The sequence below is a fragment of the Lepeophtheirus salmonis genome, chromosome 8 (genome assembly GCF_016086655.4).
Source record: "Lepeophtheirus salmonis chromosome 8, UVic_Lsal_1.4, whole genome shotgun sequence".
NCBI classification, from domain to species: domain Eukaryota; kingdom Metazoa; phylum Arthropoda; class Copepoda; order Siphonostomatoida; family Caligidae; genus Lepeophtheirus; species Lepeophtheirus salmonis.
Genome location: NC_052138.2, coordinates 9968751 through 9994462, shown reverse-complemented (window position 1 = coordinate 9994462; position 25712 = coordinate 9968751). Strand labels below are relative to the sequence as shown.

Here is a 25712-nt window from a genome sequence, read left to right as displayed (position 1 = left end):
CTCATTTGTAAAAACAGAGCATTGTGATTACAATATTAATTTCGTCTCCTCTATTTTATATATTACAATGACAGAAATTGTGAACTAAGGTCTTTAATTTTTCATTATTACTTTATTATTGAAAAATATAATAACATGAGGTTTCGTGACTATATTCAATTCATAATTGCAGTCCTTCTTTTTCATTCAGGTAAGAAGCAACTAACAAAATACATACATAATTATAATATCTACACAATTATTGCTTTTAAAATGAATTTACTGATATACATTAAAAAATATCAAAATTTGGTCTTCTGTACATGGGTACAAAATCAACTATTATAACATTACTTATTCACGTCAAAAACATTTATTTTAAAATAAATATAATTATACTCATTCTGTCTAATCACATAAACAATTATTTACCAAATTACTCACTGATTATTATTCAATGAATAAGTAAAAAAATAATAATTCAAAACTTGTTTTATCTCAATGATTGAAATGTTGGTATACTGTTCCTTGCCCATTAATTTACTCATGTAACTAGGTACAAATAAGTTTTTTAGTATTATACGTAACTGAAATAATTACTTTTTATTGTCAAAGTCAGCTTAGCTATATTACTTTAGGTGTGTTCTAATATAAGTTCAAATGTGCAGAGAGGAGCTCTATGAGAAATAATCCATAATCAAAAAAAAAAAAAAATCTTATAGCTCTTAAGGACAAGTATTTTACATTAGACGTATGTTTGAAATGAGTCAAAGCCCCTCCAACCTCCTTTAGAAACCCAAAAATATATGAGAATTTGTAAAACTATACAAACAAATCAAAATGAATCCTTCTCTTTCTTAATTTTCCCTGTAATCTAAAGCTGAATACTTTCCTGGAGGTTTCAACCCCCAAACAAAGGGTGGCCCAAATAAACTGGGAAAATCTTTAAAGGCCTATAACGAACAAACAAGATGGGATGGAGCAATATTTTTTTTATTTGAAATCTATATTTAATAGCATTCAATTATTTAAAATGAGATCCGCCTTTCTTAATAACCTCGTCCACATGGGGCTGGCAGCTTTGCCGGTCCCTGCTGACCTCGTGCAGATCCGGTCTTGTCATTGTACTGGTAATTGACTTCTTCAGGGCTTCCACAGAGTAATGATCGCATAGGGTCTGGTCCGGGCTTTTTGCAGGTCAAAAATCCGGGCTCCAAAAGTGATGACATTTTGTGCCCAAGACTTACACTTTTTTGTTAATTTGGGTAGCAGCACTATCTTGTTGGAAGGTGAATTTTTTTTCTTGGGCTACTCCCACCATCCAGGGAATGGAAATTTAAATTTGCAAAACCAGAACTAGTACAATTCATGCCTGGGTACGCACGATGTTGGCTGGTCCTGCAAAAGATTCTGAGACCATGTGACCAACGATGTGGTCAGGAAAGACGGATCTCACTTGAAATAATTGAATGTTATTAAATGTAGCTTTCAAATTATAAAAAAATTATGATTCTATCCCATCTAGTTCATTCGTTATAAGTCTTTAAAGATATCCCCAATTGATATGGACTACCCTGTAGATATTTTTTTGAGTTGCAATTGTCTGTTATATCGAACAAACATACACATCCCTTTTACAATGGCTTCAAATTTAATATTTTTGTATATTTCTGGTGAAATAAATAGATATCAATGGGAAAGAGAATTAAACCTTAATTCTTACACAGATAAAAAAAACAAAAATTTGATGAATTCATGAAAAATTTGTTAAATAAATATAAATTTGTTAGGATGTTTTGTAGTCATTACCTCCTATGTCTCCTCATTCTTCATTCCCTCTTACTCCTTCATTATTGAATTTCATAATATAAGGTCAATTATTCTGCAATAGTTCCTATTTATGTGTCACAAAAACATCGATCCCTAAGAGCCAAAATAATCAATAATTTATTGGTAATAACTCCAAGAATATTTGAGAAAACCCAGGAAAAACTAGTTATAAAGAAGTGAGATCTTTAACCAAAATTTCAGTTAAAGAAAGAAACCCGAGTAAATAAGACAATTCGGCCTTTTTTTTAAAGTAATGAAGTGTTAATAAATTTCGTTGTACGGAATTTTATTTTATAAAATAGCTGATATCTTTATATCCACGTGCCATATTGGTTTTATAGTATAAAATGATTTGTAATGGTAATTTAGACAGTTACTATTATTATTTGACATTTTATTATTATCACACAGTATGACCAATTGACAGAAACAAAAAAAAACATTAAAACTTCAATATTACACGTTGTTTTTATAGCTACTGGTGATCAACGATGCCCATCAACGTGGCAAACTCTTAGTTCTAATAAATGTGCCAAAAAATTTACGAAAAGAACAACATGGTTTAAAGCCAAACATCTTTGCATTCAAGAAGGAGGAATGCTCCTGGAAGTGCATTGCCCAAAGGATGATATTCTTCTTCAGAAAATGGCCATTGGTATGTATTCATTTTTATTTTTTTATGGAAAGTTTGGTTTTAACATTGATCATAGTTACTTTTTTACTCCTACACTTAAATGAATTTAATAAAAATTAGGTATTTTTCCTCTAACTAAAAAATGTAGTAAATTATAAAGACATTTAGGTAGTATAATAAACTACATTTTTGAATGATTTATTTATGAAGGGTGTAAGTAACTTGAGTTTAATAATACCTTAAATTATAAATCCTTACATCGGAAGACAGAGGGAGTTCCGAAAATCCGACGATATCAAACGTGTTCTTATATTTTTTAATGAAATTAGTTTAAATTTTACAACAAAACAAATATTGCTAATTGAACATGTATTTAGAATAAAATACAGAGTTACTTCAGAACAAAAACTGAAATTGTCATAAAAGTACAAAATGAAACCGTGTGCAGAAGAAAAATATTTTATACATAAAAATCGTAAGGTCATCCTTTTCACAAAAGATATACTTTTTTCGTCCCAAGCGCTAGGGTATCTATTTTCGGATAAAATAAATTCTTACAGTAAACTTAAGGGTATTACATAAAGTTTTAGATTATCAGAATTTACAAATAACTCAAAAAACGCCTTGGTGCTTGAAACAAGTAATAATATTAGACAATGAAAAAGTTATAAAACCATCAAAAACCCTTTATTTTTTTTATATGAAATATTAATAATAAAAAGTTTTTAAACATCAATTTACCGGGTGCGTAATTGAAAATTAGACAATTTAATCTGGAATTTTAACATGTTTAATTTTCGGAAAGTAGGGGAGCTACATTAACCAAACATTGTACAAATGCCGGGACATGTGTTGCAATTTCTAATCTTCCATGTACTCTCCATCGAATTTAATAACGGCCTTGATGCGCCTTTGGAATCTCTGACAGATGGTAATAATGTATTTGGGGCTCAGGGAGTTCCAATGCTCATCAGTGAGGCCTTGAAAGCTTTGAGATTCTGCGCTCTGTTCTCGATATACGGCCAAAAGGAAAAGTCGAGTATGGTACCCACATTGTTATCGGCCAGAATGGAAATTTGGTCTCCAAAAAGGAATCTGTAACCTTTGCTGTGTGTGCCGGTGCATAATCTTGTTGAAGCTCGTATCGACTCCACCATCGTCATTAATAGCCTTCTAATCGTTGTAATTAGTCTGCCTACTGGCCTAAGTCAAGTCTCTCTGTTAGTATGTTTTCCGTGCGAAGTAGAACAGTACTAATCGGAATTATTTTACCTGTTTTTGAGGGAAATCTTCGATTGATTGTGTATTTATTTGAAGGGGGTGTCAATGAACACAGTTTGTCTGCTGATGGGATAAATTTTAAATTTAAAAATGTGTTTTTCTTATTCCTTTCTCTTATGAGCGTCCAGATCAACTACGCAACTGCTAATAAAAAAACATATAGTGAGTTCAGCTGATATATTAAAACTTTATACCATTCTTGATTCAAATACTAGTATATTGCCGCAGCTCCTGACTCAAGTCTTCTTTTATAGGAATTGCAGCTTACACAGATATAAGTTGAGAATAGACCTGATGTTGCACAATTGCAGAATCCAAAGTATTTAGATCTGAAATAAGAGCCGGAATTTTCGTTCTATGATCTGACATTTTATTAACATTTGACCACTTAAATCCATATCTAATTTCTAACTAGACAGAGTATTGTTGTATACGTATTTGTAGTTCAATTAATTATTGCTTCAATCACATATCATATGTTCTCAACTTTCATTATCAAATTCCCTTAGATAAACAGTTTTAAAAATTAACATTAAATGTTTTACAAAATTAGATTACTGACTAAGTTTTCTTACTTTTTGATTTGAAATTAAACTAATTTGAACTGTAAATTATTAATAGCAATAAGTAACTTTGTTGTAAAAACAAATGAGAAACTGAGACGTTTTATTTATTTCAAATAAGACATTTAAAATATAGTTATTTTTTAATCTTAAAATTTCATTTTCTAAGAATGAGATGATTGCATATATTATATAACGGTAAATATTTGAAATCATTTTAAATTTTTGCAGAAAAAAAAAAAAGGATTTCTATAACATTTTTTTTTTTTTTTTTGGCAGAAACAAAGAAAAAGGGTAAAAATACCAAAAAACTTCGAATCGAAAATTCTAGAAAACCAGATTTTATAAGAAAAAAACTATTAAGGTACGTGATCAATTTGTCAAGTACTACTACCATTGAATATGGAATTTGGAATTTTTTTGAAAAGTAAAATTTTATTGAATCTATATGTCCTTTGATCTCAAAAAAAATATATATATATAGAAGACATTGTCTTTTTATTTAATTCAGTTGGTAATTAAGACTAATTCTAAAAAGCAATCATACGTAGATTTAGAAAATACTAAATCTACTTTTTAAATTTTAATGACAGTGAAAAGGTTATTGTAGAATTTTCAGAACATAGTTACACCTGAAATATATTGTTATATGTAGTTGTTGCCTTTGACAGCAGGATATTGATTGGACATGCTTATCTCTCTTCATTTTGGCTTGGCTCAAATTATCAAATAATTCATTATTTGTCACTGAATACGTATAATAATTGATACTCAAACTTTTTACAATGTGTACCACTTGGCCTTGCCCAGTACACTGATACCATATTGGTAACGGGGTACTGATCAATTTTATTTAATACTATACTAACTTTCTATTGGAGTCGGTACTTATAGCGTAATTATTGCTTTCTCCTGGAACCCCTTTCCTCTATTCACTCCATTTCCTCTTTAATAGTCATAATTATAGAAAAACATTAATTTTATTTTCTAACTAAGGTTATTTGAATTATAACTTCAGCCAAAGATAAATAGATAGTAATGGGTTATTATATCCAAGGAATGGTCAAATATGAGGGGCAGAGAATATAAATTATAGTTAAAACCCCTCGACCATTGCTTTACAAGAGCATAAACACAAAGGACAACAGTGAAACAGGTGTCTATATAGCATGTGAGTTGATTGATGACCTTTGGTCACATCAAGTTTTTCGTCTAGTTACTGACAATTGTGCAAATATGAAGGCAGCCTGGACGCACTTGTTAGAAGACTATCCTTATATATATAATATTATAATACCTTTAAAAAAGCTAATAAGAAAGTACATTAAATCTCGATTTAATGAACTTTCAATCGTATAAACCGGATAATATTTAACGATACAACTATTTATTCATATTTTTTTATATTTTGTCGACTAATTTGTTTGTTTTATATACTAATATATTGAAAAATATATTTTTCCACCAGAATATTTATGTTTCCATCCTTCAAGATTATTAAAATTCCACGTTGAACTCTGTTGTAAGTCAAAAATTCTTATTAATTGTCATAAAAAAATCTAATAGAAAGTTTCGATTTTTGAACATCCCGGAATATTGCAAACCCAATACCAATACAAAATTTGGTACCAGAACTAGTACGAAAATAATGGTATCGTGACAAGACTATTACTCTATGAGAAAATATAAAAATCATTAAGTACCACCATTATTAGCCGAGGCTTAACCTATTTATGACGTTCTTCCACGTTTCATTAGAGAGAGCTCGAGTATCAACATTTGTGAAACACTTTCTGAGATAATTGAAACTATAAAGCGACATATATTTAGGAATTAATGCGTTCCTCATATGTAGATATGTATAATTAGTAATTACAAAATAAGGGATTTGCATTTATCTCTAAAAGAGCCCTGTTGTTCTCTAACATCGACCCTGTTTATTTAATACATAGTATGCTAGTACAAGTATTTGATATGTACCTAAGAATAGAAAATTTGTTTTGTTAAAATTACTTATCTTTCACCTCTTACTTGACTGATTAAATAGTAATATATTTAAGAGATCTTGTCGTAAAGAAGATAAGGCTTGTAACTATTGTTCTAAATACATATGTTGAATTATAAATCGTGTAATTGACTTTTAATCGATCAGGATTACTTTTGGATACATATTCTAAAATACTAGTCTGAGTTATTAAAAGTAGGGACTATTCCGGTTAATAAATAATAAAAATAAAAACCTTTCAAAAATAAACAGTTCTTAGCATAGAGGTGAAAATGCAAAGGGTGTCGTATTTGCTCCAGCCCATGGAGTGTCCAGGAGATTATGAAAGTCGTAGGGTGCTCCTGGGGCCCATATAAGTAGCTTAATTCAAATAAAGGTTCTAACTACGAGCTATGGCTAATTTATATAGGTAAAAATCCCACTAAATCCCTATAATTGACTGAGAAATATTAGGCTGTATATACAATGTATAAATGAACTAAAAAATTGTAAATATATGGCAATTTTATCTTATTCTTCATTTTTGTTCAAGATTGTTTTTATGTTGAAGCACCACATATATTCAACCATAACTAACAAGTATTGTAATTGTTTCCACGATAGATGAATCTATGTGGATAGGAGGAAATGATCTTTCGCAACACAGAGTCTGGGTTTGGGCATCCAATGGAAAACGAATGATACCCTTTGTTAATTGGTACACAGGAAATGAATTGAAGAGTCAAGGAACGCAAGAACGTTGTCTGTCAACATTGGGGAATGGATCGACGAAATGGATTCCTTCGGATTGTAACTTTCAAAAGAGTTTTACATGCGAAAAAGGTAATAGCTTTTATAAATTTTCTATATATTATTTGCATGTGGGCATTATTATAAAAGTGAAGAAGTTATTTGGATAATTAACAAAATATATTTTTGGCGTTTATATTTTGAGACGCATGTCAGTAAATATCATTAAATGACTTACAAAGAAGCAATACCACAGCTTATTACTTAAGAAAGATCCCTACAAGGTTTAGGAGGGGCCGGATCGCGACAAATAAAAAAAATTGAGTGTTGACCAGTTTGAAATGACATTTTTATTTATATGCAGAGTGAGGACTTGGAAATAAGAGCCCTCTTCGAGGTTGTCTAGCCTCAGTTCTAAAAGTCTGGCAATTTTGTACTTGGCGACATTCGAAAGAACTAACAAAAAGCTACAATTTGATGTTTATTTTGTTTTTTGTGCGATAAAAAATGTCGGAGCAACAAGCAAAACGGCGATCTCCTCTGCGCACAAGTCGATCTCTGACAAGAAGATCTTCTCAGTGGGTGCTGTTCTAAACAGTAAAAATGATCGCTTCTTGGATGAATCAAGAGCTCAGGTGGAGGAAACCTTCAAGATTAAATATCCAGCTCAAGTAATGGTCCTCGGCGTGGTGGCATTTGATGGCAGCAAGATGCCTCCTTACTTCTTCAGGGCCAACGAGAAAGTCAACATGAACTTCTACTACAAGGTCCTCATATACCATGTCTTTCCATGGTTGAAGAGCACGTATCCCAAGGACAACTATCTCTTCACCCAAAATGGCGCCCAGACACACACGTCCAAGAAGGTGCAGCATTTCTGCAGGGAGGACATGGCTGCCTTCTGGCTGGCAGACTTTGGTACTACGTCCTCACTCAATGTGGACCCCCTGGACTTCTCTGTTTGGTTCGTGTTGGAGGGCAAAACAAACAAGACTTCTCACCTGAATGTGTTTGCCCTGAAGTCTGTGATCACGGAGGAATTGAACAACTTTTCCTCTGACTTCATCAAGGCCAGTTGTACTTCTGTTACTCCCCATATGGAAGCCATCATTCAGAATGGAGGGGGACATAAAAAATAAAAACTATAAAAAATTGTTGAATCACTAACTTTTGCTTCAAAAGTTTGGCATAAAAATGGCACAAAATAAAAATACGTAGATGTGAAAACGGCTTTTAAAATTATCTAATTTTTGAGTCCTCGCCCCGTATTCTTGAAAATTTTAATGACATTATTTTTATGCAAAGCAATTTGATTTTTCGTTTTTCAAGAAGATTTATTTAACATTTATGTTATACAAAGGGGTGTACCTTGCATTGCTCAGAGTTATTTTTAAAAACCTTTGTTACCCACATTCATATTATAGTCAAATAAAAAAAATCCCTTTGGTTATTTTTATGAATAACTGGCAAAGGGTTTTTGCCATTGCTGGGACGAGTTTTAGAGTATTCTTACTTACATTATAATAAGGTCCCTGTATATTAGAGGGTTTGCTATTTTGTAAAGTTGACCAAATTCAAAATTATCATGGGTCACGATGTGTTTAGGTGTTGGTATTGACTTTCTAATTTTTTTTTCTGTGCCTTCAAAAACCGTTACCCTCCCTCATGTTAAAGTTCCAGTGTACCGGAAGTACTTCAGAATTAAGTCAAATTAAAAAAAGAAAAAAATCTTATTATAATTAAAGCAGAAGAAAAGAAAAAAAAATTTTTAATTTTTCTTGAATTTGTTAGTAATTTTCTTGACTTAATTATGTAGTGTGTTTTGTATGTTAAAACTCATGAAGTAACTATTGACAGAATACAAAATATAGATAAATAATTATGGATTTTCTATTTATTCAGCAATTTATATTATTAAACAAGATACAAATGGGCATAAACATACATAGTTTTAAAGTCTTTGGTCACTCAGTAAATTAATTCATTAAATCAGACTTTTGAACGTTTTTATTCAAATTTGATTTTAAGTTACTTGTTCACATGAAATTTTTGTGTCTTTTCTTTTGATCATATTTTTTCTGGGATATACAGTGTATATTATGTATATAAGATATATTGTTATGAATTTCAAAAAAATTGCCTAATACACTTCAAATAGCATACCACCACATATGAATAAAAATATTTGTGTAGATAAAAAGTCCAACTTTTAATCTAGTCAAAAAATTGTAAAATCAAAATTTGCGAAGAAAATTGCAAAAACTGTTCTGCACTAATTTTGAAAGAAAAACAGTTAATACCATTCAGGGATTTGGTTAAGAGTAAAACAAACCTACCCAGATGTTTTCCGTAATTGCAAAACCAAAAACGTTATTGAGAATAATGTCGTCCAAACAAAAAAATATCACTCAATATCTGGTTCGTTTTACAAATATTGCAAAAATTATGTTTCAAAATGTTCTAGAAATTGAAAATACTGTAGTGTAATGTTGAAATCTTTACTTGTATCTCCAAAATACATCATTTTGTGGTATTTCTTCTTAGGAATGGAAAATTGACACTTGATGTAAAATAGGGGAAACAACCGAAAAAAAATTAGATTGAAGCGAATTTCCAGACAAATTTGCCCCCTCCCCCCTCAGTAGTCACAGGTCTGAAGGGAATTTTTTTTTAAATAAATGATTACAAAGTATAATAATTTTAGAATGTGCTCAAAATTTTAGTATAATACAATTTGTTATGGTCAAGTTATGTTTATTTTGATTGTTCTGAGGGTAGCGTTGCCCCCTTGTGTCCCCTTGGAGTTACAGCATATCTATCATATAGGTCTATAACATAACATATATGGTTAAGTAACTTTGGAACGTCACATTAATTTGATATATCCACATCAATTAACTATAATTGTAACAATACTCAAGATTAATGATTATAATTGGATGAAAACATTTAACAAGTCAACCAATTGAAATGTGATATCGTTAAAAACATGTTATTACATTTAGTTCCAGAGAAAATTGATCCTTCTGAAAACGAGACTGATCACACAGAAAATAACACGCAAAAGCCATTTAAAGGAGAAGCTAGCTTTGCTGGAAATGGATTTATCGAGTTTAAGAGGAAAACAGGGAGCATCACCAAGCCACATGAACTAGTAGAAGTTTCGCAAATTATTTCGACCTTTCAGGAGGAGGGTCTCTTTTTTTTGGGAAGGAGTCAATGGAGACAACAATTTTGCATTGGGATGTAAGTATTTGGAGTTTTGATGATGGTGCATTTTGAATTGAATATCTTTTATGTCTTTTAAAGTGTCTCTTGGTAAATTAGTCGTATTGCGAAATGGGGAAATATACAGTGAATACAAATATCCAGAAATGAATTATTTTTCGAGTTTAAATGACGGTGCACAACATCGGATCGTTGTCAGTGTTAAAGGGGAAGATGTGGTCATCAAAGTAGACAAAATCACTAAATCTTTTAGGAGAAAAAGTGGAATTCTGTCCAAAAAATTAGAGGCACGCCTCTATTTGGGTAAAATGCGTAAAAAAGTGTTAATATTCCACTCAATTCATTTTTTATTTTTAGGAGGCCTTGTGAATCAAAGAGCATATAAGAAAGTCCAAGAATGGAGCAATGGGCTATTCAAGTCTGGATTCCGAGGTTGCATTCATTATTTTAAAGTTGTGCACAAAACTAAGGAAATGAGTTATGGGGAAAGACTTTTTTTTCGATGACATAAGTATGGTTAAGAGACACAAAAGTGTAGAAATATCCGACAAATGTCACGCTCCTTCTACCGAAAATCCAAATGGTGGACATGGGAAAGGAAATGGATTTAACTTCAATGAAGGGAATTCATTGATTCTGAGGAGTGAAGCATTGCCATGGAAACGGTTGCTACAGGCTGATAAGGGATTGTATTCACTATCATTATCAATGATGATCAGATCGAATGGGGATCAGGAAATGAGCATACTAAGCCAAGTTGAGAAAAAAAACGTGTTTTTCATTTTATCTTGTAAGTTTATTTTGCAGGAATAATTATCAAATGTGTATTTTGTATTAAATGTAATTTTAAACTATTTTAAAAATAGCCAAAAAAGTGGAACATAATTTTGGGGAGCTCTACTCTTCAAAGTATTATTATAATTATCTCTTAAATGACAGAAAGTTGCATAAACTAGTCATAACATTCATGAAGAACTCTTATATTTTAAAAATCGATGATGAAGTAAGTATAGAGAGTGACTATTATAAAATGGAGGATATGGTAGATTCAGATTCAAAAATCTACATTGGTAAGCTGAGTTTGACCCTATAACGCCATACGTCTCATATTTGAAACAATATATTTATAATCCTCGAGCTCAATAATTTGCCAATTTTTTGCCTCAAAAACTTCATGGATGCAAATCAATGAATCTTCTAGTATTGTGAATGTATTGCTTCATCGAAAAAGTGCTTTAACCACGTGTTTTTTTTATTTATTTACTGCAAATTTAATTATTGAGCTGTTAAATAGAGAAAATAATTCTTCTTTTTTTTAAATATATAAATATCAGCATGAATAGTCATTTAGTCACTTTGAACAAAAACAATAGCAATTTCTAACACAAAAGTCAAAAAACTTCAATTTTTATTGATTTAAAAAAACACGTTTTTTGTACATATAAATGGGAAGGATTCTAATGTCATAACTACGAATATTCTGACTAAGTGGACGTTATAGGGTTACCATTTGTATCTAAAATATAAGTATTGAAATATACTTTTACACAGGTGGCTCCAATTCTCCCTTTTCAAAACCTTTCGAGGGATGTATCAGTAACATTGAAATCATTCATAAAGATAAAAAAGGTTTCATTATGAAGAGAATCCCCTTTACAACATTTGCAGTGTACATGCCTCAAAGTGTGGTTGATACATGCAAAAAAGATCCCAAACCTACAGAAGGTGTGTTTCCTCCACCAATAAAAACTACATCGATAAGACCATGGCATCCAGTTACAAAGTCTACTAAAAAACCTTATATTACCACACAAAGACCAACTACTAAGAATACAAAAAGTCCCTTAACTACTACCAAGTCTACGAAACGGCCATATCCTACAACAACTACTAAATCTACTAAAAAGCCATACCCCATAACTACGACTACAACTACAACCACAACAACTACTACTACGACAACAACAACCACTACTACGACAACAACTACTACGACAACGACTACTACGACAACAACCACCACGACAACAACCACCACGACAACAACCACTACAACTACTATGCCATATCAAAAGCCATGCACTGCGCCCATAGCCAGTTTTGAGGGGAATTCCTGGGTACGTCTAAAATACCCTAATAAAATCTTTGGAAGAGTATCAAGAACAGATAAACTGATTATTAGTCTCTCAACCAAAACAAGAGCTTCGAACGGTTTAATATTTTGGCAAGGAAATGATCAACACTACCTTGCTCTTGGAGGTAATTATCCTTTGTATGTATGATGTAATTCAGCCTTGTAATTTATATTATGTTCCTTTATGATTAGTCGAGAGTAATTATCTTTCCTTTATTATACAATTCGGATCACCCTCAAATCGATATGAACTTTTAAGTGAGAGGCCGATTACGGATGGAGTTCTTCGATCGATTAAAATATCAAAATTGGAGGGATCTTTGGAAATGGAAATAGACAAAAATGGAGATGTCGAAAATATCACAAAGACCTTAAGGTCATCCTCATTGAATTTGAAGAGATTACCTTTCTTTATAGGTAAAAGTTAATCGATGTGTTTATAGTAATTTGTTCTTATTGATCAAATCAAAAAAAATCACGCGATTGAATTATTGAACAAATAATTGTAATTATTTTGTTGATTTGTGTTAAAACACATCAACAAAGTTTTTCCTTTTTAAAATCTTAAAGATTCATTTTTCATATCATAAATCATAAAACAGCAAGCTGGTATTAAGAAAGTTCTTAATTCAGGTTTACCATATGTCTCACTCCCGGCTTCTTCTCGCAATCTTTAAAAAAAACCATCTCTAATTATTACACCCCTCTGTAATCACAAGTTCTAAAACACTTTTCCAGAAAAAATAATGAATATACTTAAACGATTAAATGCTTAATTATTAGCCCAGAGTTGCACCTTTGAAACTGTATCATAAATCACGTCGTTACCTCACTAACACAAAAATATACATTTTAGTTTCTTATCGGCCATCGATGTTGGGATTTCTTGGGTAAATATTTGTCGTATTTCTTTTTGCAGGGACTCGTTTTCCGTGTGTAGTGAAAGTTTAGCGTCAAATAACAAACCCATCTCGATAGAGTCAGAGAAAATAATTAATTAATAAACACTTAATCATAGCAATTCTGTGTAAATAATTAAACATTTTATTTTATACAATTGGAATGACATGGATGGAATCATGATTAAATAATATTGCAGCATGAATCATCTTTAAATTTTTTCTTTATTTTTTTTGGCAAAGTGTCAGTGCACGTTAGTCACAGGTCGGGAAGGGAAAGGTTGTATCAAAAATAAGAAATTGCATTCCTATGCAATTTTGAATGTGGTGCCAATTAGTCAGTTTAAATGTAGTTATATTTATTTTTCAATTGGGGCACGTTATTCATTAGCGAATAAAACTCTCAAAGGAATAGGATTTTTTTTTAACTTTTATGAAACCTAAAAGATTTTCTAAAATGTAAAAAAACTTGTCTAACTTGTGCAATCCAATGAATAAAAAATATTAATATAACACTTGGGTTGAAAAGTTCCAGGCTCCACACATATTTTTTTAATATTTTTATTAGCCATATTTTCAGTTAGTACCAACCTTCAAAAGACATTCGTCAAAATTTCATGACAATCTGTTCTGTAGTTTATAAGTTATCCTGCTAAATGTGACGTTATTTTTTTGTAATTTTCAAAACAGTGGATCAAAAACAATGTCATATTTTGATTTTGCACTGCTTATTAATAATAAAAAAATACTATTCAAGCTAAGGAATGGCTTGAACAGTGTTATGGAGACTCCGTTCCATAAAGAAAATTCTAAAAAATAATCATAATAATTTAAAAAAAGCCAATTTTGAACCAAAAAAAAACGTATTTCATAGTTAAGCCCCGGCCTTTTCCGCACTTTTCAGCTCATGTCTTATTCATCAGTAATCCATATCTTAGTTATATTTGTCCTTACGTTTTTCCAGGTGGCTCTAAGAATTATCTACCCGAAGATATTGACTCAAAATTCAGAAATGGATTCTATGGCTGCATAAACCAATTCAAAATAATTAAAATGACAACAGCTAGAGAAATGATTGCGGATGTCAAATTCAACGAAAATGAATTTGTGGAAGAAATATCAGCGCTCTCATGTTCAAATACGTGCCCCATGTATTAAAAGTGAAGCGTTTCCTCCTACACAATGCAAGGACTTTTTCAATCACATCATTCTGTAGAATATAATTACGACTTTCGGTGGTTATAAAATACTTGAATAAATTTTTTAAGTACTTATATATTTATGTTTTTGTATATATCTATTAGCTATTTTTCATATAATATTGTAGTAGGAAATTTTTTAAAGTAATTTTTTTCTCATTATTCATCCGTCTTTATTTGTTGTAGGCAATGGTTCATACGATTTATAAGTAGGTTTACTACATTTGTATTATAGTTAATTTCAAAATCTCAATAAAGCCTTATTTCCAACTGCAATGTAAGTTCAACAAAGGCACTTTAATTTTTTATTCAAAAAGTAAATAAAAAAATGTCAATCACTACTTTTGGTAGAAAAAAACCGTTATTTCTGTAAGTATCTATGTCCTTAATTACATAGTTTGTTTTTTATAAATTAAACTAATGCTTAAAAGAATTGCACTTCCTCATCAATAAACGGCGTGTCCCAGCTAATTGTGAATGAAACTTTTGAAAGGTTTCCTTGACTTCTTTTTTTTAAATCGGCATCGGGAAGATAATGTATAATTTGCAATCCTGATTTATTTTATTTATTATTGATACTTAACTATTTACTCCCCCCCTCCCCCACCCAAATTAAGGAATTTTGCTTTTATTAAAAAATTTAATATTTGAAATTTAATTTAATTTTTAAAAGTATTTTTTTGATAATAGCTTGGTATTTTTGAATTTTGAAAAAAAAATGCTGTTGAATATTTTTTTGAACAGCTGTAGATTTTGGAAATTGTTCCCTCAAAAAATTAATTTTTTATAAATAGCTGTGGATTTTTGAAGCTTTTTCAGAACAACTGTATATTTTGGATTTTGAGAATACCCATTGGTTTTTGAAAAGTAAATTCAAAAAAAATATTTTTTTAGTGAATACTTTTGTATTTAAAAAAAATTTAAACATGAAATTCTGTATTTGAAATCTTTTTCCAAAAAATTTTTATCTTTTTGATTTTTTTCCTAAAAATTACAAAAACCAAGACCCCCTCCCTCCCAAAAATATATATATATAATCCTGTGACGCCCCTGATAGCAAAGTGTAATTTTTAACTATTATTTAAAATATTAAAGAAGCAGCATTGGAATTGGCATTGGTATTTTTATTTTTTTATTAATCCAATCACTACTAAAAACAAACAACTGTTGTGAAACAAATTTATTCATCAGACTGAGATGGATGCAAAATTAAATTGTGTGTTAGCGCTTCTTGACTCAGGAATGAGTTATGACGAGATCTCCTCCATTGTTTCCTGCTCTGAAGGTATCATTAAATAAATTAAAAAGCTGAAGGATGACCAAAAAGAGCCCTGAGAGTAACCACAAGGCACATGTGAATATGGTACCATAAAGGCTGCCCTGGACAAGGAATGAGTTGGCATGTCTGATGAATATTTGAAGAATACATGTAAGGCCTTCAGGCCTAGAATCGAGGTCATAGTGTTTTCCTATGTTGACAACTTTGAGATTTAATTATTTATGTAAATTCAAAAAAGTATCATAGTCTTTCTAGTTGTACTTTTCATATTCTTGAGCTTGGGAAAATTAATTTAGGATTAACAGAGACAAATGGAGAAATGCGTCGACCAAAAATATTTTCAATCATGTACCCGATTATAGGTATTTATCGATTCCAAAAACTTGATGACCCGTTCGAATTTCTAGGAACATATCCCAGACGGACTCACAGTTCGTCTTATGGACTAAACTTCGGCATAATTATGCTCTATATCAGTTTGTTTCGTCATCATCAATCTATTTCGACATTGTCGGACACCTATTTATCTTTGTTAGGCTCTCTTAACCTTCCCTTCAAAAAAGAAAAAGAAGACATTATAACAGTTGGTAGTTAGCCAATACACCTCAACTGATCATTCTTCCGTAAATAGCCAATGCGTGTTCAATCACCAACGTTCAAAACATTGATAACAACTAAGAATTTTAAAAAAATTGGTTGCTGACAGTATATCTAATATTTAATTATAATGTTAATGTGATAAATGTAGAAGGTATGAAGTATAAACATTCAATGCTCAAATGAATAATTAACACTAGAAATAAGACTAATAGTGAGCAATTTTTGTGGATTCCGTTTTTCTGAAGAGGAACAACCAAAAACGACACTTAAAATTTCATTCAACGGAAGTAATATACTCTAATTTCGGTGAAAACGATGTCATTTTAACCCTTTCTCTTACGAATTAAAAATAGGTAAAATATACGAATTTTTTCTTTTTTTTTATCCATAATTTTTTGAATATAAGAAACTTAGCCCAAGAAAAAAAAAATTAATATAATTTAAAAAATGTTAAAAGTTAACACAATTTTTGGTGGAGCATCGGGCAAATGGTCAAAGGGTTTGTAAGAGAGATTTTTTAAAGAAGAGCCCCTTTTCTTGTTTGGTGATGAAGGCTTTGGATGCTCTGACACTCTTCTAACAGTTGTTTGCCAAACAAAAATTGATAAAATTGAAGACGCTGCAAAAAAGCAAAAGGCAATTGCATTCAACAAAGCTCTCAAGAAAGGTTTTTTTGTGAATCGTTAGTTTTTAATACCTGCAGCATCAAATAAGATATATGCTTCCTGAGCTTTACCTAGCTGTTGCAAGCTAGTTTTGGAATCAATTCCAGCCACCACATCCACATTGACTTGTCCAGCAACAAGGATTTGGGCAGAAAAATCGTCTAATAGAGGATCACTTGAAGCTCCACCGCCAGTTCTCATACCTTAGGCCCTAACATTTGAGTGTTTTTTATTTTCGATCCCGTACGGGCAAAACATTCTATGCTAATCTGAAAGAAACATTTAAAATTATAATTATCACAAAGTTCTGTTTTTTTGTGCTTAAAACTAAATTAATTAGTTACAAAAATAAAACTCTAGTAAAACCTTACCTTATTCTACAACTGTTTTTCTTTCCCTCATGTTGAACTCCCGACTAACTCGTAATTCCGCCGCAAGAGATGAAAGAAATACAAACTCATGTTCCACTATTGTTCTTTTAATGAGGAGCTCTTGATTTTTCTCAATGAGAAGAATAAAAAATCTCAGAATAAACTCTGAGATGATGGATGGGAGTTATCATATCATCATCCAAGATAATAAAGGAAGAAGAAAAATCAAAAGAAACCTACACGAAGTTATCGGAGTCTTTAGAAATAAACTTCTGATTTCGGCTGAAAAACTGTTTACTTATTGTAAATTATCTGGTATCCTGGAAGTTTGAAATAAATTTTATAAAGACAAACGTTGAGAATACCCTTTTTGCTGTTTAATGGAGAATACCAATCATTTCTTGTGGGAATGTCCTGTTTTAAATATAATATATAGAGACGTTCCATTAGCGAGGCAGATAGTAAAAAAATTGATGCTGCCCTTAAAAAAGCACAGCATATTTTGTAGGACCTAGGTCGAGGAAAGAGAAAGACACAAGAGGGGTTTTAATATTGTAAAACTGTACACGAGTGTTTTAAAATATTTGTAATATTTAGTATTTTTTCAAATGGTTATCATTTTTACATAGAGGATAATGTATGTGTTTAATATTCCATTTTGTTTATGTCTTTGCCTTTTTTGTTTTAAAATCTGAAAATATATAAATGCCGAATAAAGGGCAAGAGAAAAGAAAATCTCGCAGATTAAGAAACACTGTTTTAGAAGGAGATATTAACACCACGACGACTGATTAAATTATGAACAAAAAAGACAAAAGAGCACACGCATTTCCCTTTCCAACTCCAATAATTAGTTTTTTCTTTACATACATCCCCTTAATAATAGGTATATTAAAACAATAGTAATTAAAGTATATTGATAAGGAATATCTTAGAAATATTTATAACAAAAATAACTTTTATTAATAGTCATTAAACTAATTTTTAAAATGAAGTTATAAATGATGCAAAATAATGATGATTTTTATCAGTAATATAGCTTACAAAAGATGGATTCAGTAAGAGCTACATTTTTTTATCTGGGAAATAATGTAAAACATTAAATAGCCTTTTTGTTTTAATTTTCTCCCTTTATTATAAGCAGTCCTTCATAAAGATCTCCAAAATGAATACTGTATTAATGTTCCACTCCATCAAGACCTTTTAAAAAACTTTTAAAGAGACTAAAAGCTCTTGGATGATGACATGATAACTCCCATCCATCTTCTTCAGAGTTTATTCAATACTTTTTTTAAACTATACTAAACCTACCTATTAGCAAGGACATAGGAGAATATTATATATATTGCATTGTTAAAGGACGCAGGTTATCAAAATAACTAGGATTTTTTTGTATTTGAAGTTGAAACAATATATCCGTCAGAAGCAAAACTAGGATGATATCCAGTTGACATAGCCTAATAAAAAAAAAAAGAAGAGTTAGAGACAATTGGTTTGAATATTTTTATAGAATTCAAAAGTAAATCCAGAGGGGCCAGTTCCTTTATTTAACTTAGTGTTATTGACTATAGCTGTTTTATATTTTTTCAACACTCGTATGACATTGAATGTCATAGTTGTCTTTTTCAAACATATTGAGGGAGCTCCGCCTTTCACTAATTTAGTCATTGAAAAATTTTGTATTGTTAATTATATATTTAGAGGATTTACCCATTTTTTCACAATCAAAACAACCATACAGTTTTGGATAAAAACTTTCAATTTCATCGCATAATAATTGTCGGATTTTAAGAAATTTCACCATCCTTTTTAAATATCGATATATTTTTTTATTATTCTGTTGTTGTCAAGCTTGTAATCTTGAGTGGGATAAGTCCTCAATGATGTTAAGTTTTAGCCTTACTCTGTACAATAAGTATTTTTTCCCTTAACATAAGATGAAGTTTTTTATTTCTTGTATTGACACTTCTTCATTAGCAATATTCTCCAAAGTATTTAGGGGACTAATTATTTCTTGTGATGTTGTGATTGCAGCTTTTTGGTATATTTTTTTAAGCATTTCCTCAAACTAGGAAAAAATGTATCCCTTGGTGTTTATAATTGACTTGGTGTATTAATAGGATAGATTTTAGCTTTTATGTCTTTTTATTTTTAATCACCTTCCAAAAAGTGTCAATTTGGACAAAAATGCCTGTTGTGTTTCTATCACCCTGTATAACTTCAAAGATTCTTTAAATAAACTTTTGAATAGAACTAAATCTATACGGGAGGATACCGGCCTCAAAAATTTGTCTAAGGAGGAAAAAGTATGCATTTTACCCATTTGTCTACCAGCGACAAGATACAATAATTGAGTTATAAGCTTTAGTAGCTCTAGGATCAGAATTTTGCGTACGTGATGTTGAATCCCTACTGACTTTGAGCTTGACATTAAAATCTTCTGCTATTATAGTAGGTTTGCTTGATTTTATGGACACAAGTTTGAAACTATAAAATTCAGGATAATCATTATTCGGACCATTTATTCCTATAATGTCAATTTGAGTGCCCAATAATTTATATCTTGCCTTTATAAGGTTTCTGTCTTTTCACCAAAATTCTACATTGGGGAAAATTATATTTTTGATCAAAGTAGTGACTCTTCTTTTTGCATTCATTATGTCATTATTAAAAGATGAAAAAGATGCATAACAATCCAATCAAACAAAATTATTTTCCAAGTTACACTAGTATCAACGAATACTTTGTAGTGAGTTAACATTTAATGAAAAAAAATTGTGACTGACATATTTATTTTTCTGTTTCTGGGAGGGAGGATTTACATAACTCCTTAACGAATTACAATTTAAAGATAAAATGATTTTCATGGATGTTTTATGGGGTTTTCAGGTTGATCATCACTACCAGTTTCTAAACGTGATTCGGAAGTAGGTCTTTTTGTATTAGATCCTGACCTTGACGGTAGTATGTTGTCCTTTCATATATGGTAAGGAAGTCTTCTGGATTTTCTAGATCCTATACACGTTTTTTGGTAGATTTCTATCCTTCATTACTTCTATTTGATCTTCAAAAACAGATTCATCTTATTTGTTGGAAGTAAACCCTTCAACTATTATTGATACTAAGGTCTTAATTTGGTTTACATCCTCTTCATTTTACTAGACTGATTGTCCTCTAGAGGTTCCATGTTATGATTGATTGCAAAGAGCCAGTTATCTGAGGATTGTCATATTCTAGATCGACCTCATTATCAGTCTGAGGGGTATTATTTTTTTATTCTTTAAATCTTTTAGTTTTTAAAGCTACAGTCCCATCCATTGATCTTCTCGCAGAGATGACAGCTTTTGCAGGAGAACAAATTTATACTCAAAAATCTGAAGCCTCTTATTTTTACAATTATTTCGAGCATAGCCGAACTGGAAACATCTTTAACTTTGTTGTCATACTCCACTAAACCTCTAGTTAACCAGGCAATCCCCCAAAGGTATAATTTGCGGTATTTCCACAAATCATATATTATACATCAATTTCAACCAAATTTCAAATCACAACCATTCAGAGGCTGTTTTAATAACAAAAAACAATCAATATATAATATATTTTAAGTGTTGTTTGGGCAAAAGTGATAGCACTGTTTCTTTAGAAATGCCAAAAGCGGCTCCCTGCAAACTCACTGCTCTCACGTCTCTCCTTGGTGTAACAGGTGGGTAGCTTCCATTATTAGGTCATTACTCATATGTGTATATATTTTTATTGTTATTTTAGTTAGTGTACGTTAGTTGCGATTATATTGTATGCTAAGGGTTAAGATTTGTGTACATATGCGCGAGAAAAAGAGAGGCAAGTTTGAAACTTGGTGCAATGCTACTGCTTTTTTAACATTGGCACGAATCAGTGAGACTCCTGGCGGTGTCAGCAACGTTCTTAAAAACTTCATCAACTTCAACCAGCTGCTGAACGAGTTTCAGCAATATTTTCCAGTATTAAAAAGTGACAACTTCCTAAAGGAAGCAGAAGACATTGAAGACTAGTTTTCAGACCTGGTTCATGACTCCAAAGTAAACAAAACTTTGAGAAACGACTTTTGTGAACATGTTAACGCAATATGGCAGCCCTCAGCAGCAATCACAGCCTCCCCACGGCGGCGGAAAGCCTTTCAGGAGTTGATGATGAACTTCTTGGACAAGTTGTTCCACTTTTTCACAATGGGGCCCTTCATGGAGTCCATGTTCGGTTGAGATGTCCGGTTAGTCTCCCTCTTCAAAGTACCCTCCACAGCAAAGTCCAACGGGTTCAAATCCGGTGAAGATGATGGCCACATGTCCTTGGTCCAAAAATCCGCCATGTTGTCGATTCAGAACTTCTGGCCAATGTGTGTGAGGGTGCACCATCTTGGCTCCACACATAGTTGTCCTTTGGGTAGGTGGCCTTGAGCCATAGTAGTATGATGAACCTCAGCACATTGTAGTAGTAATTATGGCATCCAGAAGGTCTGAGATCCTCTGTTTTTTTGTTTATTGCTCATTCATGATAGAAGATTTGAGAAATGTTTATGATTATATACGAATGCAAAAGGGACAGGAAATTCGGAATAATCAGGGGAAAATCACAAAACCTTTCTATTTTAATTACATAATTAGCATTTATTAACAGTCCACGTTTTGTTTCCGAACCCTGTACATTTTATAGAATGCAAGGAGAAGGCTCGTTCGAGTCACATGGTACTACTGAATTAAAACACTTATTAATAGCAGGTGCCTGTTATATAATTTAAGGGGAGAGGAGAAGAAATATAGGACCACTATTTGAGAGGATACCCGTCGACATTTATAGTAGCATAAGTGCAGAGAAAATATTCTAAAATTCTATAATATTAATTCTTTTGCGGAGGGTGGGGGTGGGGGATTGCCTGGTTTTTCAACCCCTTCCCCCAAAAAAAAAAAAAAATTGATCGAATTCACCTTTTTTTAGAAAATTTAATCCATTTTAAAAAGAAATTATCTTTCCCATTCAAAAATTTTAATACAAGGCTTACAGGTTTTTTTAAATATTAATTTCTTTATTTGATTTAATAATCACCTAAAGGTGACTAATACATCCAAACATAGATGTGTAAATTTAATGCCTAATAATATAAAATTTTGTGCAAGAAAGTGAACAGTACATTTTCGACGTCATAGAGTATAACAACGCTAGAAAGCTTCTAGTATATCCATTGTATGTAGTACAGACTCTTCGAAGGAGTTATTGGAGAAGAGGTGCCCAATTGGTAGCTCAACAATTTTTAATGAGAATCTGTTAAGTTATTTTTAAGTATTGTTATAGAGTCGAATACCTTTACCATTTCTTTCAAATCTAGGCTTTCCAATCTTCTATTGTCGATAAGAGACGGCCCTCAGTCGTTGACACTTAGTCTATTAGACATCTTATTCTACTCTTAGAGAGTGCTTCCATTATTATGAAGAAGACTGTTGATGGCTCAAGGTTACAAGTTTTGGAATGTTGACTTGAGACTAACCTTTTGGTTCTAGTTAATAGAATGAAATTACCTGGCTCTGTATCTCCATCAGATAGATAGGGCCCAACAGAAGTTAGTCTTCCTCCCCTGAAAAAACTTGCCCCGACATCTCAATCTTGGATTAAAGTTCAAAACTTCGTTAGAGCGTATAGTTTGTAGAATTTTATTAATAATCGACTCTCACAACCAACCCATCTCTCTCCAGTATGGACCATACTTTTTTCAAATTAACCAAAGATGTATAAACGGACCAATGTCCGGTGTAATATTTTTCTGGGAAATATGAAAATAATATTGGGTGTTAAAATCAAATCGGAGCTTTTTTCAAAAATCTTTAAATTATGACTGAAACCATATTTTTCGCCAGATTTACTTTAAAAAATGACTGGAATGACACTGTTACTGATATATCAAGCATTGCAGATTATGTACAGTTTACCATGTCATATTTAGCTCCTACTAACATGAGGCAACAAAGTAGACCTTCGTACATTACCCTTGAATTAAAAAGTGGCTCACATGCTTTTATTAGATCTTCGGTCTTTTAACAAAGCGCTGGACTCACCCTATCAAGGTGCATTCAAGGTTATTGAACGCAATGAAAAAAACTATTAAGATGAACAAAGGTGGTGGGAAACATGAAACCAATAGTATCGATCATGTCAAACAGCATTCATGCCATCAGAGCTTATCCCAACGATTAATCCAAAGACCCTGAGCAAAATAACATTATTTGGTCGTCAATTCAAGTACCCCTCTAAACGCAAGATTAATCGTACAGCACCCCTTTGGGGGCTGTAGCGAATACGAATCAAGTTGGCAGATCACAAAATTAATGTGTTGTTTTTATTTATATTATTTTACTACTCTATTCCTTTTTCAGGAATTTATATATAGTGTGTGAAACATAGAACAGATAAAACTAAAATTCAATTATTTAATGGAGAATTAACTGCATTTGTGACTCCAGCAAACGAATATTTTAACTTTTCCTTATCTTTACTACTCATTGACTAGACCTGAAGACGTTGAACCTACTTTGGAGCAAAACGAAGCAGTTTCACTGAGTGAAACTCGCACATTCCTATAGTCACGCAAGTTAAATTGCCTGAGTTATGGATTAGCAATCCAAAAATGTGGTTTGGTCTTGTCGAAACCATATTCTAATCGAGGAAAATAACCTCTTGAAAAACTAAATATAATTATGTGGCTCCTCACGTAGCATTTTCACCGTCAACACATCTCCAACTACAGAGCTATAACGACTTGAAAAGAATATTACATGTTCGGAACAAGTTATCTGCTCACTCAAAATGAAGGAACACCTGAGGAAAGTAGAAGCAAGTCATTTCAAACCCATGACACATCTGGACAATGCTTTTATCACGAAAAATTTGCTTCAAAAGCTAGCGTTTGGTGAAGCCTATAGTGTTGAACGGAAACGGCAACGGGTCGATGTAATCCCCTCTTCAACCTCCAGTCCACTTTTCTTTAACAGCAACATATTATCCAAGCAACCATTTCTACTGAATACTGGAGCTAAACTAACTATTATAGAGGTCACTCCAGCACATCAGAACCAATCCCAAAGAGGAACATCTTTGACCGGAGCAAACTCTTCAACTATAGCTACTAATTGTTTGAATTCAAGTACAATCGATTTAGGTCTTCTCCTGGTATTTTCATGGATATTCCGCAACGCTGATGTCTCACATTTCATCATAGGAATTGATTTTCCGTGTTGTTTTGACTTGTTGCTTGACATATAAAGATTTCGACTCATTGATTGTTTGACCAAACTTTGAGCTATAGGGATACCTACTTCGCTTTCGTCTGTCAACATCACTTGTTTTTCTGTCTCAGCTGATTGCTTAAAAGGCATTTTCAGAAAGTGTAATTTGCTGTTTAGACATTCCACCTTTACTTTGTATATATTACACACAACACCACTAATGGTTCCCCGGCTAATGCCAAAGCAAGGAAAATTCCTCTGTATAAATTTAAAGCTATTTAATATGGAATAATAACATATTAGAATTAGGAATTATCCTTACTCGTCTCCACTCACATGGTACCTGAGAAGAATTGTGATTTGAGGCCCTGTGGAGATTATAAAGCCCTGAATGCGTTTACAATTCCAGACCGATATTTCCGCATATTCAGGATTTTAATGCAAATCTCCAAGGATCATCAACCATGATTTTCTTAAATTTACTTGGTTCTGGCATATCTCCACATACAGTATATATTTATGGGAAATGGAACCGAAGGCTTTCTGAAAGTCCACCAGCATCACTAAAAAGTCCCTCCCATTCGCCTTATCTGTATCAATGGTATCTGGGATCGAACTTGGAATGTATTCTGCTCATCTTCATTTCGTTTTTGTGATCCTGGTATATTGGATGGAAGTGCTTGGACTATTCTATAATTGATAATTCCTGTTAGAATTTTGTATTAAATACTAAGAAGCGTTATCGGTCTATAATTTGCTGTATTCAGTTTGTCTTTGTCTTTCTTTGGTATCAGAATTAAAACCCGTTCACTCATAAACTTTGGAATGGAACCTAAGTTCCAAATCTTTTGGTAAGAAGTTACAAAGATGGGGCATAGTTTTTTCGCAAATATCTTATAAAATTCAAATGGCAACCCTTGGGATATAAATTTTTTCTTTTAATTCTTTACATATTTTTGTATTTCTTCGTATGAGATGGAATCAAGCCCGCTACAATCAATTTCTTCCTGCTGATCTTTACCAACGTCATCTAAATTCTCCAGTGATAACTCTTCTCTGCACTTTC

The 25712-nt window shown here is 31.9% G+C and overlaps 1 protein-coding gene and 1 long non-coding RNA gene across 3 annotated transcripts; one reads left to right on the top strand and one right to left on the bottom strand.

Annotated features, from left to right (window-relative positions):
- LOC121122795 (uncharacterized) lies at positions 1 to 15590 on the top strand. 2 transcript variants are annotated; one of them, XR_005865855.2, is made up of 6 exons: positions 1 to 190; positions 2285 to 2464; positions 6896 to 7114; positions 10027 to 10267; positions 10331 to 10552; positions 10607 to 11039. XR_005865855.2 is itself a non-coding variant. In XM_040717844.2 (6 exons), the coding sequence occupies exons 2-6, from the start codon at positions 10730 to 10732 to the stop codon at positions 14438 to 14440; spliced, it is 1641 nt and encodes a 546-aa protein (XP_040573778.1). In that variant the 5' UTR covers positions 10346 to 10552; positions 10607 to 10729; the 3' UTR covers positions 14441 to 15590. The 2 variants fall into 2 exon arrangements, 1 of the variants encoding a protein (XP_040573778.1); XM_040717844.2 differs by lacking the exons at positions 1 to 190; positions 2285 to 2464; positions 6896 to 7114; positions 10027 to 10267 and adding exons at positions 11116 to 11319; positions 11801 to 12508; positions 12576 to 12800; positions 14247 to 15590 and having other exon boundaries at positions 10346 to 10552.
- Positions 2886 to 4323, bottom strand: LOC139906245 (uncharacterized). Its single transcript, XR_011781620.1, has 3 exons — positions 3919 to 4323; positions 3716 to 3865; positions 2886 to 3646 (listed from the first exon to the last, which is right to left on the bottom strand). It is a non-coding gene; the product is annotated as an uncharacterized lncRNA (long non-coding RNA).
- Positions 15591 to 25712: the final 10122 nt, after the last annotated feature.